Source organism: Ranitomeya imitator, chromosome 3 (genome assembly GCF_032444005.1).
Source record: "Ranitomeya imitator isolate aRanImi1 chromosome 3, aRanImi1.pri, whole genome shotgun sequence".
Lineage (NCBI taxonomy): Eukaryota > Metazoa > Chordata > Amphibia > Anura > Dendrobatidae > Ranitomeya > Ranitomeya imitator.
In genome coordinates, this window is record NC_091284.1 from 813,464,783 (window position 1) to 813,481,979 (window position 17,197).

The window sequence follows — 17,197 nt, forward strand, 5'->3', positions numbered from 1 at the left end:
CACTTCTTGTAGAGAGATAATAACCCACTTCCTGTAGAGAGATAATAACCCACTCTCCACTTCCTGTAGAGAGATAATAACCCACTTCTTGTAGACAGATAATAACCCACTCCCCACTTCATGTAGAGAGATAATAACCGACTTCTTGTAGACAGATAATAACCCACTCCCCACTTCCTGTAGAGAGATAATAACCCACTCCCTACTTCCTGTAGAGAGATAATAACCCACTTCTTGTAGACAGATAATAACCCACTCCCCACTTCTTGTAGAGAGATAATAACCGACTTCTTGTAGACAGATAATAACCCACTTCATGTAGAGAGATAATAACCCACTTCTTGTAGACAGATAATAACCCACTCCCAACTTCCTGTAGAGAGATAATAACCCACTTCTTGTAGACAGATAATAACACACTCCCCACTTCTTGTAGAGAGATAATAACCCACTTCCTGTAGAGAGATAATAACCCACTCCCCACTTCCTGTAGAGAGATAATAACCCACTTCTTGTAGACAGATAATAACCCACTCCCCACTTCATGTAGAGATATAATAACTGACTTCTTGTAGACAGATAATAACCCACTCTCCACTTCCTGTAGAGAGATAATAACCCACTTCTTGTAGACAGATAATAACCCACTTCATGTAGAGCGATAATAACCCACTTCTTGTAGACAAATAATAACCCACTCCCCACTTCTTGTAGAGAGATATAACCCACTTCCTGTAGAGAGATAATAACCCACTCCCCACTTCCTGTATAGAGATAATAACCCACTTTTTGTAGACAGATAATAACCCACTCCCCAATTCCTGTAGAGAGATAATAACCCACTTCTTGTAGACAGATAATAACCCACTCCCCACTTATTGTAGAGAGATAGTAACCCACTTCCTGTAGAGAGATAATAACCCACTCCCCACTTCCTGAAGAGAAATAATAATGCACTTCTTGTAGACAGATAATAACCCACTCCCCACTTCCTGTAGAGAGATAATAACCCACTTCTTGTAGACAGATCATAACCCACTCCCCACTTCATGTAGAGAGCTAATAACCCACTTCTTGTAGACAGATAATAACCCACTCCCTACTTCCTTTAAAGAGATAATAACCCACTTCTTGTAGACAGATAATAACCCACTCCCCACTTCATGTAGAGAGATAATAACCCACTTCTTGTAGACAGATAATAACCCACTCCCCACTTCATCTAGAGAGATAATAACCCACTTCTTGTAGACAGATAATAACCCACTTCATGTAGAGAGATAATAACCCACTTCTTGTAGACAGATAATAACCCACTACCCACTTCCTGTAGAGAGATAATAACTCACTTCTTGTAGACAGATAATAACCCACTCCCCACTTCTTATAGAGAGATAATAACCCACTTCCTGTAGAGAGATAATAACCCACTCCCCACTTCCCGTAGAGAGATAATAACCCACTTCTTGTAGACAGATAATAACCCACTCCCCACTTCCTGTAGAGAGATAATAACCCACTTCTTGTAGACAGATAATAACCCACTCCCCACTTCATGTAGAGAGATAATAACCGACTTCTTGTAGACAGATAATAACCCACTTCATGTAGAGAGATAATAACCCACTTCTTGTAGACAGATAATAACCCACTCCCAACTTCCTGTAGAGAGATAATAACCCACTTCTTGTAGACAGATAATAACCCACTCCCCACTTCTTGTAGAGAGATAATAACCCACTTCCTGTAGAGAGATAATAACCCACTCTCCACTTCCTGTAGAGAGATAATAACCCACTTCTTGTAGACAGATAATAACCCACTCCCCACTTCATGTAGAGAGATAATAACCGACTTCTTGTAGACAGATAATAACCCACTCCCCACTTCCTGTAGAGAGATAATAACCCACTTCTTTTAGACAGATAATAACCTACTCCCCACTTCCTGTAGAGAGATAATAACCCACTTCTTGAAGACAGATAATAACCCACTCCCCACTTCCTGTATAGAGTTAATAGCCCACTTTTTGTAGACAGATAATAACCCACTCCCCAATTCCTGTAGAGAGATAATAACCCACTTCTTGTAGACAGATAATAACCCACTCCCCACTTATTGTAGAGAGATAATGACCCACTTCCTGTAGAGAGATAATAACCCACTACCCACTTCCTGAAGAGAGATAATAACGCACTTCTTGTAGACAGATAATAACCCACTCCCCACTTCCTGTAAAGAGATAATAACCCACTTCTTGTAGACAGATCATAACCCACTCCCCACTTCATGTAGAGAGCTAATAACCCACTTCTTGTAGACAGATAATAACCCACTCCCCACTTCATGTAGAGAGATAATAACCAACTTCTTGTAGACAGATAATAACCCACTTCATGTAGAGAGATAATAACCCACTTCTTGTAGACAGATAATAACCCACTCCCAACTTCCTGTAGAGAGATAATAACCCACTTCTTGTAGACAGATAATAACCCACTCCCCACTTCTTGTAGAGAGATAATAACCCACTTCCTGTAGAGAGATAATAACCCACTCTCCACTTCCTGTAGAGAGATAATAACCCACTTCTTGTAGACAGATAATAACCCACTCCCCACTTCATGTAGAGAGATAATAACCGACTTCTTGTAGACAGATAATAACCCACTCCCCACTTCCTGTAGAGAGATAATAACCCACTCCCTACTTCCTGTAGAGAGATAATAACCCACTTCTTTTAGACAGATAATAACCTACTCCCCACTTCCTGTAGAGAGATAATAACCCACTTCTTGAAGACAGATAATAACCCACTCCCCACTTCCTGTATAGAGTTAATAACCCACTTTTTGTAGACAGATAATAACCCACTCCCCAATTCCTGTAGAGAGATAATAACCCACTTCTTGTATACAGATAATAACCCACTCCCCACTTATTGTAGAGAGATAATAACCCACTTCCTGTAGAGAGATAATAACCCACTACCCACTTCCTGAAGAGAGATAACCCACTTCTTGTAGACAGATCATAACCCACTCCCCACTTCATGTAGAGAGCTAATAACCCACTTCTTGTAGACAGATAATAACCCACTCCCTACTTCCTGTAGAGAGATAATAACCCACTTCTTGTAGACAGATAATAACCCACTCCCCACTTCATGTAGAGAGATAATAACCCACTTCTTGTAGACAGATAATAACCCACTCCCCACTTCATCTAGAGAGATAATAACCCACTTCTTGTAGACAGATAATAACCCACTTCATGTAGAGAGATAATAACCCACTTCTTGTAGACAGATAATAACCCACTCCCCACTTCCTGTAGAGAGATAATAACTCACTTCTTGTAGACAGATAATAACCCACTCCCCACTTCTTATAGAGAGATAATAACCCACTTCCTGTAGAGAGATAATAACCCACTCCCCACTTCCTGTAGAGAGATAATAACCCACTTCTTGTAGACAGATAATAACCCACTCCCCACTTCCTGTATAGAGATAATAACCCACTTCTTGTAGACAGATAATAACCCACTCCCCACTTCATGTAGAGAGATAATAACCGACTTCTTGTAGACATAATAACCCACTTCATGTAGAGAGATAATAACCCACTTCTTGTAGACAGATAATAACCCACTCCCAACTTCCTGTAGAGAGATAATAACCCACTTCTTGTAGACAAATAATAACCCACTCCCCACTTCTTGTAGAGAGATAATAACCCACTTCCTGTAGAGAGATAATAACCCACTCCCCACTTCCTGTAGAGAGATAATAACCCACTTCTTGTAGACAGATAATAACCCACTCCCCACTTCATGTAGAGAGATAATAACCGACTTCTTGTAGACAGATAATAACCCACTCCCCACTTCCTGTAGAGAGATAATAACCCACTCCCTACTTCCTGTAGAGAGATAATAACCCACTTCTTGTAGACAGATAATAACCTACTCCCCACTTCCTGTAGAGAGATAATAACCCACTTCTTGTAGACAGATAATAACCCACTCCCCACTTCATGTAGAGAGATAATAACCGACTTCTTGTAGACAGATAATAACCCACTCCCCACTTCCTGTAGAGAGATAATAACCCACTTCTTGTAGACAGATAATAACCCACTCCCCACTTCATGTAGAGAGATAATAACCGACTTCTTGTAGACAGATAATAACCCACTCCCCACTTCCTGTAGAGAGATAATAACCCACTCCCTACTTCCTGTAGAGAGATAATAACCCACTTCTTGTAGACAGATAATAACCCACTCCCCACTTCATGTAGAGAGATAATAACCGACTTCTTGTAGACATAATAACCCACTTCATGTAGAGAGATAATAACCCACTTCTTGTAGACAGATAATAACCCACTCCCAACTTCCTGTAGAGAGATAATAACCCACTTCTTGTAGACAGATAATAACCCACTCCCCACTTCTTGTAGAGAGATAATAACCCACTTCCTGTAGAGAGATAATAACCCACTCCCCACTTCCTGTAGAGAGATAATAACCCACTTCTTGTAGACAGATAATAACCCACTCCCCACTTCATGTAGAGAGATAATTACCGACTTCTTGTAGACAGATAATAACCCACTCCCCACTTCCTGTAGAGAGATAATAACCCACTCCCTACTTCCTGTAGAGAGATAATAACCCACTTCTTGTGGACAGATAATAACCTACTCCCCACTTCCTGTAGAGAGATAATAACCCACTTCTTGTAGACAGATAATAACCCACTCCCCACTTCATGTAGAGAGATAATAACCGACTTCTTGTAGACAGATAATAACCTACTCCCCACTTCCTGTAGAGAGATAATAACCCACTTCTTGTAGACAGATAATAACCCACTCCCTACTTCCTGTAGAGAGATAATAACCCACTTCTTGTAGACAGATAATAACCCACTTCCCACTTCATGTAGAGAGATAATAACCCACTTATTTTAGACAGATAATAACCCACTCCCCACTTCCTGTAGAGAGATAATAACCCACTTCTTGTAGACAGATAATAACCCACTCCCTACTTCCTGTAGAGAGATAATAACCCACTTCTTGTAGACAGATAATAACCCACTCCCCACTTCATGTAGAGAGATAATAACCCACTTCCTGTAGAGAGATAATAACCCACTCCCCACTTCCTGTAGAGAGATAATAACCCACTTCTTGTAGACAGATAATAACCCACTCCCCACTTCCTGTATAGAGATAATAACCCACTTCTTGTAGATAGATAATAACCCACTCCCCACTTCATGTAGAGAGATAATAACCGACTTCTTGTAGACATAATAACCCACTTCATGTAGAGAGATAATAACCCACTTCTTGTAGACAGATAATAACCCACTCCCAACTTCCTGTAGAGAGATAATAACCCACTTCTTGTAGACAGATAATAACCCACTACCCACTTCTTGTAGAGAGATAATAACCCACTTCCTGTAGAGAGATAATAACCCACTCCCCACTTCCTGTAGAGAGATAATAACCCACTTCTTGTAGACAGATAATAACCCACTCCCCACTTCATGTAGAGAGATAATAACCGACTTCTTGTAGACAGATAATAACCCACTCCCCACTTCCTGTAGAGAGATAATAACCCACTCCCTACTTCCTGTAGAGAGATAATAACCCACTTCTTGTAGACAGATAATAACCCACTCCCCACTTCATGTAGAGAGATAATAACTGACTTCTTGTAGACAGATAATAACCCACTCCCCACTTCCTGTAGAGAGATAATAACCCACTTCTTGTAGACAGATAATAACCCACTTCCCACTTCATGTAGAGAGATAATAACCCACTTATTGTAGACAGATAATAACCCACTCCCCACTTCATGTAGAGAGATAATAACCCACTTCTTGTAGACAGATAATAACCCACTCCCTACTTCCTGTAGAGAGATAATAACCCACTTCTTGTAGACAGATAATAACCCACTTCATGTAGAGAGATAATAACCCACTTATTGTAGACAGATAATAACCCACTCCCCACTTCCTGTAGAGAGATAATAACCCACTTCTTGTAGACAGATAATAACCCACTCCCTACTTCCTGTAGAGAGATAATAACCCACTTCTTGTAGACAGATAATAACCCACTCCCCACTTCATGTAGAGAGATAATAACCGACTTCTTGTAGACATAATAACCCACTTCATGTAGAGAGATAATAACCCACTTCTTGTAGACAGATAATAACCCACTCCCAACTTCCTGTAGAGAGATAATAACCCACTTCTTGTAGACAGATAATAACCCACTCCCCACTTCTTGTAGAGAGATAATAACCCACTTCCTGTAGAGAGATAATAACCCACTCCCCACTTCCTGTAGAGAGATAATAACCCACTTCTTGTAGACAGATAATAACCCACTCCCCACTTCATGTAGAGAGATAATTACCGACTTCTTGTAGACAGATAATAACCCACTCCCCACTTCCTGTAGAGAGATAATAACCCACTCCCTACTTCCTGTAGAGAGATAATAACCCACTTCTTGTAGACAGATAATAACCTACTCCCCACTTCCTGTAGAGAGATAATAACCCACTTCTTGTAGACAGATAATAACCCACTCCCCACTTCATGTAGAGAGATAATAACCGACTTCTTGTAGACAGATAATAACCTACTCCCCACTTCCTGTAGAGAGATAATAACCCACTTCTTGTAGACAGATAATAACCCACTCCCCACTTCATGTAGAGAGATAATAACCCACTTATTGTAGACAGATAATAACCCACTCCCCACTTCCTGTAGAGAGATAATAACCCACTTCTTGTAGACAGATAATAACCCACTCCCCACTTCATGTAGAGAGATAATAACCGACTTCTTGTAGACAGATAATAACCTACTCCCCACTTCCTGTAGAGAGATAATAACCCACTTCTTGTAGACAGATAATAACCCACTCCCTACTTCCTGTAGAGAGATAATAACCCACTTCTTGTAGACAGATAATAACCCACTTCCCACTTCATGTAGAGAGATAATAACCCACTTATTGTAGACAGATAATAACCCACTCCCCACTTCATGTAGAGAGATAATAACCCACTTCTTGTAGACAGATAATAACCCACTCCCTACTTCCTGTAGAGAGATAATAACCCACTTCTTGTAGACAGATAATAACCCACTTCCCACTTCATGTAGAGAGATAATAACCCACTTATTTTAGACAGATAATAACCCACTCCCCACTTCCTGTAGAGAGATAATAACCCACTTCTTGTAGACAGATAATAACCCACTCCCTACTTCCTGTAGAGAGATAATAACCCACTTCTTGTAGACAGATAATAACCCACTCCCCACTTCATGTAGAGAGATAATAACCCACTTCCTGTAGAGAGATAATAACCCACTCCCCACTTCCTGTAGAGAGATAATAACCCACTTCTTGTAGACAGATAATAACCCACTCCCCACTTCCTGTATAGAGATAATAACCCACTTCTTGTAGATAGATAATAACCCACTCCCCACTTCATGTAGAGAGATAATAACCGACTTCTTGTAGACATAATAACCCACTTCATGTAGAGAGATAATAACCCACTTCTTGTAGACAGATAATAACCCACTCCCAACTTCCTGTAGAGAGATAATAACCCACTTCTTGTAGACAGATAATAACCCACTACCCACTTCTTGTAGAGAGATAATAACCCACTTCCTGTAGAGAGATAATAACCCACTCCCCACTTCCTGTAGAGAGATAATAACCCACTTCTTGTAGACAGATAATAACCCACTCCCCACTTCATGTAGAGAGATAATAACCGACTTCTTGTAGACAGATAATAACCCACTCCCCACTTCCTGTAGAGAGATAATAACCCACTCCCTACTTCCTGTAGAGAGATAATAACCCACTTCTTGTAGACAGATAATAACCCACTCCCCACTTCATGTAGAGAGATAATAACCGACTTCTTGTAGACAGATAATAACCCACTCCCCACTTCCTGTAGAGAGATAATAACCCACTTCTTGTAGACAGATAATAACCCACTTCCCACTTCATGTAGAGAGATAATAACCCACTTATTGTAGACAGATAATAACCCACTCCCCACTTCATGTAGAGAGATAATAACCCACTTCTTGTAGACAGATAATAACCCACTCCCTACTTCCTGTAGAGAGATAATAACCCACTTCTTGTAGACAGATAATAACCCACTTCATGTAGAGAGATAATAACCCACTTATTGTAGACAGATAATAACCCACTCCCCACTTCCTGTAGAGAGATAATAACCCACTTCTTGTAGACAGATAATAACCCACTCCCTACTTCCTGTAGAGAGATAATAACCCACTTCTTGTAGACAGATAATAACCCACTCCCCACTTCATGTAGAGAGATAATAACCCACTTCTTGTAGACAGATAATAACCCACTTCTTGTAGACAGATAATAACCCACTCCCTACTTCCTGTAGAGAGATAATAACTAACTTCTTGTAGACAGATAATAACCCACTCCCTACTTCCTGTAGAGAGATAATAACCCACTTATTGTAGACAGATAATAACCCACTCCCCACTTCCTGTAGAGAGATAATAACCCACTTCTTGTAGACAGATAATAACCCACTCCCCACTTCATGTAGAGAGATAATAACCCACTTCTTGTAGACAGATAATAACCCACTTCCTGTAGAGAGATAATAACCCACTTCTTGTAGATAATAACCCACTCCCAACTTCCTGTAGAGAGATAATAACCCACTTCTTGTAGACAAATAATAACCCACTCCCCACTTCTTGTAGAGAGATAATAACCCACTTCCTGTAGAGAGATAATAACCCACTCCCCACTTCCTGTAGAGAGATAATAACCCACTTCTTGTAGACAGATAATAACCCACTCCCCACTTCATGTAGAGAGATAATAACCGACTTCTTGTAGACAGATAATAACCCACTCCCCACTTCCTGTAGAGAGATAATAACCCACTCCCTACTTCCTGTAGAGAGATAATAACCCACTTCTTGTAGACAGATAATAACCTACTCCCCACTTCCTGTAGAGAGATAATAACCCACTTCTTGTAGACAGATAATAACCCACTCCCCACTTCATGTAGAGAGATAATAACCGACTTCTTGTAGACAGATAATAACCCACTCCCCACTTCCTGTAGAGAGATAATAACCCACTTCTTGTAGACAGATAATAACCCACTCCCCACTTCATGTAGAGAGATAATAACCGACTTCTTGTAGACAGATAATAACCCACTCCCCACTTCCTGTAGAGAGATAATAACCCACTCCCTACTTCCTGTAGAGAGATAATAACCCACTTCTTGTAGACAGATAATAACCCACTCCCCACTTCATGTAGAGAGATAATAACCGACTTCTTGTAGACATAATAACCCACTTCATGTAGAGAGATAATAACCCACTTCTTGTAGACAGATAATAACCCACTCCCAACTTCCTGTAGAGAGATAATAACCCACTTCTTGTAGACAGATAATAACCCACTCCCCACTTCTTGTAGAGAGATAATAACCCACTTCCTGTAGAGAGATAATAACCCACTCCCCACTTCCTGTAGAGAGATAATAACCCACTTCTTGTAGACAGATAATAACCCACTCCCCACTTCATGTAGAGAGATAATAACCGACTTCTTGTAGACAGATAATAACCCACTCCCCACTTCCTGTAGAGAGATAATAACCCACTCCCTACTTCCTGTAGAGAGATAATAACCCACTTCTTGTAGACAGATAATAACCTACTCCCCACTTCCTGTAGAGAGATAATAACCCACTTCTTGTAGACAGATAATAACCCACTCCCCACTTCATGTAGAGAGATAATAACCGACTTCTTGTAGACAGATAATAACCTACTCCCCACTTCCTGTAGAGAGATAATAACCCACTTCTTGTAGACAGATAATAACCCACTCCCCACTTCATGTAGAGAGATAATAACCCACTTATTGTAGACAGATAATAACCCACTCCCCACTTCCTGTAGAGAGATAATAACCCACTTCTTGTAGACAGATAATAACCCACTCCCCACTTCATGTACAGAGATAATAACCGACTTCTTGTAGACAGATAATAACCTACTCCCCACTTCCTGTAGAGAGATAATAACCCACTTCTTGTAGACAGATAATAACCCACTCCCTACTTCCTGTAGAGAGATAATAACCCACTTCTTGTAGACAGATAATAACCCACTTCCCACTTCATGTAGAGAGATAATAACCCACTTATTGTAGACAGATAATAACCCACTCCCCACTTCATGTAGAGAGATAATAACCCACTTCTTGTAGACAGATAATAACCCACTCCCTACTTCCTGTAGAGAGATAATAACCCACTTCTTGTAGACAGATAATAACCCACTTCCCACTTCATGTAGAGAGATAATAACCCACTTATTTTAGACAGATAATAACCCACTCCCCACTTCCTGTAGAGAGATAATAACCCACTTCTTGTAGACAGATAATAACCCACTCCCTACTTCCTGTAGAGAGATAATAACCCACTTCTTGTAGACAGATAATAACCCACTCCCCACTTCATGTAGAGAGATAATAACCCACTTCCTGTAGAGAGATAATAACCCACTCCCCACTTCCTGTAGAGAGATAATAACCCACTTCTTGTAGACAGATAATAACCCACTCCCCACTTCCTGTATAGAGATAATAACCCACTTCTTGTAGACAGATAATAACCCACTCCCCACTTCATGTAGAGAGATAATAACCGACTTCTTGTAGACATAATAACCCACTTCATGTAGAGAGATAATAACCCACTTCTTGTAGACAGATAATAACCCACTCCCAACTTCCTGTAGAGAGATAATAACCCACTTCTTGTAGACAGATAATAACCCACTCCCCACTTCTTGTAGAGAGATAATAACCCACTTCCTGTAGAGAGATAATAACCCACTCCCCACTTCCTGTAGAGAGATAATAACCCACTTCTTGTAGACAGATAATAACCCACTCCCCACTTCATGTAGAGAGATAATAACCGACTTCTTGTAGACAGATAATAACCCACTCCCCACTTCCTGTAGAGAGATAATAACCCACTCCCTACTTCCTGTAGAGAGATAATAACCCACTTCTTGTAGACAGATAATAACCCACTCCCCACTTCATGTAGAGAGATAATAACCGACTTCTTGTAGACAGATAATAACCCACTCCCCACTTCCTGTAGAGAGATAATAACCCACTTCTTGTAGACAGATAATAACCCACTTCCCACTTCATGTAGAGAGATAATAACCCACTTATTGTAGACAGATAATAACCCACTCCCCACTTCATGTAGAGAGATAATAACCCACTTCTTGTAGACAGATAATAACCCACTCCCTACTTCCTGTAGAGAGATAATAACCCACTTCTTGTAGACAGATAATAACCCACTTCATGTAGAGAGATAATAACCCACTTATTGTAGACAGATAATAACCCACTCCCCACTTCCTGTAGAGAGATAATAACCCACTTCTTGTAGAAAGATAATAACCCACTCCCTACTTCCTGTAGAGAGATAATAACCCACTTCTTGTAGACAGATAATAACCCACTCCCCACTTCATGTAGAGAGATAATAACCCACTTCTTGTAGACAGATAATAACCCACTTCTTGTAGACAGATAATAACCCACTCCCTACTTCCTGTAGAGAGATAATAACTAACTTCTTGTAGACAGATAATAACCCACTCCCTACTTCCTGTAGAGAGATAATAACCCACTTATTGTAGACAGATAATAACCCACTCCCCACTTCCTGTAGAGAGATAATAATCCACTTCTTGTAGACAGATAATAACCCACTTCCTGTAGAGAGATAATAACCCACTTCTTGTAGACAGATAATAACCCACTCCCCACTTCCTGTAGAGAGATAATATCCCACTTCTTGTAGACAGATAATAACCCACTCCCCACTTCATGTAGAGAGATAATAATTATGCACTTCACAATTTTGCCTTTCATTGCATTGATCATTAGTATTGGGGTTCAGGCCTTTTTTGTTTTTTTCGTGTAAGGATTTGGCAGTGTAGTTCTCTCCGGGACCGAGCACCCTTATCCATCCATCTTTCCTATAACTTTGAGCTATGTCTGGATTCCTTTCACTTCCCCAGTTCGGATGAGGCCTAGCTTGGCACATGATGAGATAGAACATTGGTGATAAGGAACATCCATATTTAGGGACGCCTTAGCGTGGTTGGATGGCTTTTGGGCTTTTTGATAAATAAAGATGTTAACTAAGAACCTTACTTGTTTATGTCTATAGTGATAGTGGCATTGGTGTATTCATTAATCCCAGTTCATGTATATAGTTTATGTACAGTATATGTCTGTCTATCGGCCGTGTAGAATATTTGTGCTCATGTACATTAATTTTATACTGTAGGGTGTGCGATCACTACTTTTGGTTCTTTTTTTTGTAGTAAGTTTATTGAAGCGTCGGTGTCCATTGCAATATACCCGACATTGACCAGATGTTAGGACTAATGGTCGTTAGATCTTTAGTTTCTAGACAATGGTTAGAATATAGTGGATGAAGAGGCAGCTGCGTCCTGTGGGGTGTGAGAAGACCCGGCTTGGGGGATCAGCTGGGCCTGAACGCTGCGGCTGAATTCTGAGAGTCACATGTGTTCAGCCTAAATCAGTGTGACATACCGCCGCCAGCCATCGCTACAGCTTCAGTCGAGTGACTTGTAATCCTGGTCACATAATGAAGTATATTAACCCATTCAAGACCCTGGGTGCGCTATACGTTGTTCCTAATATATAGCGCCCAGGACCTAATATGGCCAAAGCGTCCTCCTCAGAATCACGGCTTAGGGTCACCTCTTCATTCCGTAAGAAAGAATCCAATGATCACATCAGAAGGAAGCAAAGAGTGAAATTATCCGACCCAACGCAACATCACATGAATCAGAACTGTATACCGGCCCAAAAACCACAATGGTGGACATTGCAATGGTGGTAGAGCTGTGTATATTAGCCTGCATTTATTAAGGTGGTCTAGGGTGTATATTTATTTAGGGGGGGCTGTATTATTTATTTAGGGGGCCTGGCTTGGTGTCTGTATTAGTTAGGGGGCCTGGTCCGAGGTTTGTATTACTAAATGGGGTCTGACCAGAGGTCTATATTAGTTTAGGGGATCTGACCTGAGGCTGTATTATTTTAGGGGGTCTGGCCTGAGGTTTTGGTATATCTCGATTTTTCCAAAGCCTTTGATACCGTGCCGCACAAAAGGTTGGTGCACAAAATGAGAATGCTTGGTCTGGGGGAAAATGTGTGTAAATGGGTTAGTAACTGGCTTAGTGATAGAAAGCAGAGGGTGGTTATAAATGGTATAGTCTCTAACTGGGTCGCTGTGACCAGTGGGGTACCGCAGGGGTCAGTATTGGGACCTGTTCTCTTCAACATATTCATTAATGATCTGGTAGAAGGTTTACACAGTAAAAATCGATATTTGCAGATGATACAAAACTATGTAAAGCAGTTAATACAAGAGAAGATAGTATTCTGCTACAGATGGATCTGGATAAGTTGGAAACTTGGGCTGAAAGGTGGCAGATGAGGTTTAACAATGATAAATGTAAGGTTATACACATGGGAAGAAGGAATCAATATCACCATTACACACTGAATGGGAAACCACTGGGTAAATCTGACAGGGAGAAGGACTTGGGGATCCTAGTTAATGATAAACTTACCTGGAGCAGCCAGTGCCAGGCAGCAGCTGCCAAGGCAAACAGGATCATGGGGTGCATTAAAAGAGGTCTGGATACACATGATGAGAGCATTATACTGCCTCTGTACAAATCCCTAGTTAGACCGCACATGGAGTACTGTGTCCAGTTTTGGGCACCGGTGCTCAGGAAGGATATAATGGAACTAGAGAGAGTACAAAGGAGGGCAACAAAATTAATAAAGGGGATGGGAGAACTACAATACCCAGATAGATTAGCGAAATTAGGATTATTTAGTCTAGAAAAAAGACGACTGAGGGGCGATCTAATAACCATGTATATGTATATAAGGGGACAATACAAATATCTCGCTGAGGATTTGTTTATACCAAGGAAGGTGACGGGCACAAGGGGGCATTCTTTGCGTCTGGAGGATAGAAGGTTTTTCCACCAACATAGAAGAGGATTCTTTACTGTTAGGGCAGTGAGAATCTGGAATTGCTTGCCTGAGGAGGTGGTGATGGCGAACTCAGTCGAGGGGTTCAAGAGAGGCCTGGATGTCTTCCTGGAGCAGAACAATATTGTATCATACAATTATTAGGTTCTGTAGAAGGACGTAGATCTGGGGATTTATTATGATGGAATATAGGCTGAACTGGATGGACAAATGTCTTTTTTCGGCCTTACTAACTATATTATTATGTTACTATGCTACTATGTTTTTAGAAGTTTAGGGGGCTGGTCTGAGGTCTGCATTATTTTGCAGAGGGTAGTCTGGTGTCTGTATTAGTTTTGGATTATTAGTCTGGTGTCTGGATTTGTTTAGTGGGTCTGGTCTGAGGTCTGGTCGAATGTCTATCAGTTTAAGGGATTTGACCTGAGGTCTGTATTATTTTGGAGGTCTGGTTTGAGATCTGTTTAAGTTTAGGGGGGCTGGTCTGAGCTCTGTATTATTTTGGTCAGGCTGGCTTGAGGTCTGTATTATTTTTTTTTTTTTTGGGGGGGGGTTGGCCTGAGGTCTCTATTATTTTGGGGAGTTTTGGTCTTAGGTCTGTATAATTTTAGGGTGGCTGCTCTGGAATCTATTTTAGAATAGGGGGTCTTGTCTGAAGTCTGTATTAGTTTAGAGAGACTGGCCTGGGCTCTGTTTTAGTGTAGGGGGTATGGTCTGAGTTCTGTGTAAGTTTAGAGGGACAGGTCTAGAGTCTGTTTTTGTTCAGGGGTCTATTTTAGATTACTGGGCGTGGCTTGGTCTCTGTATTAGTTTAGAAGGTCTAGTCTGAGGAATGTATTAGTTTTAGGGGTCTGGTCTGAGGTCTGTATACGTTCAGGGGGCTGGTGGGTGGAGTGCTCGGTCAGACAGCCAGTGTACAAATAACAAAAAACTGACTGTCAGTTCCAAACAGAAAACTGGTGCGTACAGGTGCAAACTAAGTGTATCCATCTCTATACATGACTAACAAATAAAGTTGCATAACGTTAAAGTGGCAACTCTTAGTTTGCACCTGAACACACCAGTTTTCTGTTTGGAAGTGACGGTCAGTCTTTTGCTATTTGTATATTAGCTCTCTGACCGAGCACTCCACCAATCATCCTGTGGCTGTTTTAATTGCAGCAGGATCCTACCTACCCATATAAATGTAGGCTTCAGCCTACGAGAGGATTCACATTAGGCAGGTTCCCAGCACCCAGAGATCGCCTTGTCGTTGGCTGCTGGGCACACAAAAATCGGCCACATTATGTGCTAGGCATTTCCATTTTTTCTTATGATTTAGATCAGTAATGCAATTCAAATGTCATATATTTCATGTTTACATGAGAGTATTAGTTTAGGGGGCATGGTCTGTGGTCTGTATTAGTTTGGGGCACCTGGCCTGAAGTCGGTATTATTTTGGTAGGTCTGATCTAAGGTCTGTTAAAGTTTAGAGGGTCTGTATTAGTCTAGGGAGTCTAGTCTGAGGTTTTATTTTAGTTTATGGGGTTTGAGAAATGATAATTGTTAGTTTAGGGAAGCCTAGTTGGAGCTCTGTATTTATTGAGGGGTCTCTGGATCTCTATTCAGAGGTTACGATGTCTGTATATTCCTGCAGGTTTGGTCTGGGTTCTGTATCTGCATAATTGTTCTGGTCACAGAATCTCCCTGATGTCGGAGCTCAGGCATTGGCTGTCATTGCCTTATTACTGCTAGAATGATAAGCCGGGAGTAGGAGCTAGCTGGGAACTGTTGTTCTACAGCTGTGTCTGTTGTATCTGGTGTTTCTTCCTGCTGTGCTGTGCCTTGCAGCATTAAGCTAAGTGTGGTTTTCCTTTTCCTTGTCTGTATACTCTGTTATGGTGATATTTATACGCTGGTGCGGTCCACCTCTCTTGGGGGGAGAGGGGGTCACTGATAGGGCCTGCACAGGAGACAGGGATACGCTGGCGGCTCAGGCCTCCTAACCATTATAGGTACCCCTGAGATAAGGGAAAGCCAGGGCCCCTTATAGTGGCAGGGACAGGTGCGGGTTCCAGTACGCCGTCCTGCCCCCTTATTGCCGTAAACGGCGTGACACAGTGGCTCTTATACTACAGCCTATTAACGTATATAGCGTCCTTGTCCTTTGCACGCACTACAGCATGTACATCTCAGCTTTTGTTTCATGCAATGACTACGTTACGAAATGAGGAACATATCTAATGCGCAAGGACGTTTGTTCTGCCATTGCGAAGCGCATGGAAAGCACAAAGTCTAAAATGTCCGCTTTATTCCAGGGTCAACGATTGTATTCTCCGAGTGAATGAAGTGGATGTTTCTGAAGTGTCGCACAGCCGAGCGGTGGAAGCATTGAAAGAAGCTGGTTCCATTGTCCGCCTCTACGTCCGCAGGAGAAGACCCATCCTTGAAACTGTCGTAGAAATTAAACTTTTTAAAGGGCCGAAAGGTACATTCTATCACTTTATTGCAATCTAGCCTAAAGCCATGAGCTGTGATCACATGCAGTCTGCCAGGTTTTACAAAGTGGTGATCGACTGTTGAGTTTTCACATTTTTTGTAATATTTCAAATATTAAAAAAAAAGGTAAAACTGTGCAAGTTTACACGTAAAACTGTACAAAACACTACCGCTATATGTGAAACCAGCCTTATAAGTTTGGCAGTGATTGATGAGATATAGGTGAGTGACATAAAAAAACCTGTCACTTGTCTTAGTTATGTAAATGCCGCTGTTCTCCTGAATCCGGCACTGTTTTACTTGTGTTTCTGGTTCTCTTCGTTCCTGAGTTATGGCCTCCTTTTCCCAGTTTGTAAATCTAGTCTATTTTATTTTATTCCTGCTGTTCCCCTCAATATAACATATTTTTTTTAATTTGCCACACAGCTCCAGAGATATGGTCCCTTTTCATTTAGTGCTAGTTTTTATGGTCTT

At 41.1% G+C, this 17,197-nt stretch overlaps 1 protein-coding gene across 4 annotated transcripts in view; it reads left to right on the top strand.

Moving 5' to 3' along the window:
* DLG2 (discs large MAGUK scaffold protein 2) overlaps positions 1-17,197 on the top strand; it is a 1,534,662-nt gene that overhangs the window by 1,041,474 nt on the left and 475,991 nt on the right. For all 4 annotated transcript variants that reach the window (XM_069759326.1, XM_069759327.1, XM_069759329.1 and 1 more), the window contains one exon: positions 16,543-16,712. In XM_069759326.1, the coding sequence (XP_069615427.1) occupies positions 16,543-16,712 (170 nt within the window). The remainder of the gene's footprint in view (positions 1-16,542; positions 16,713-17,197) is intronic.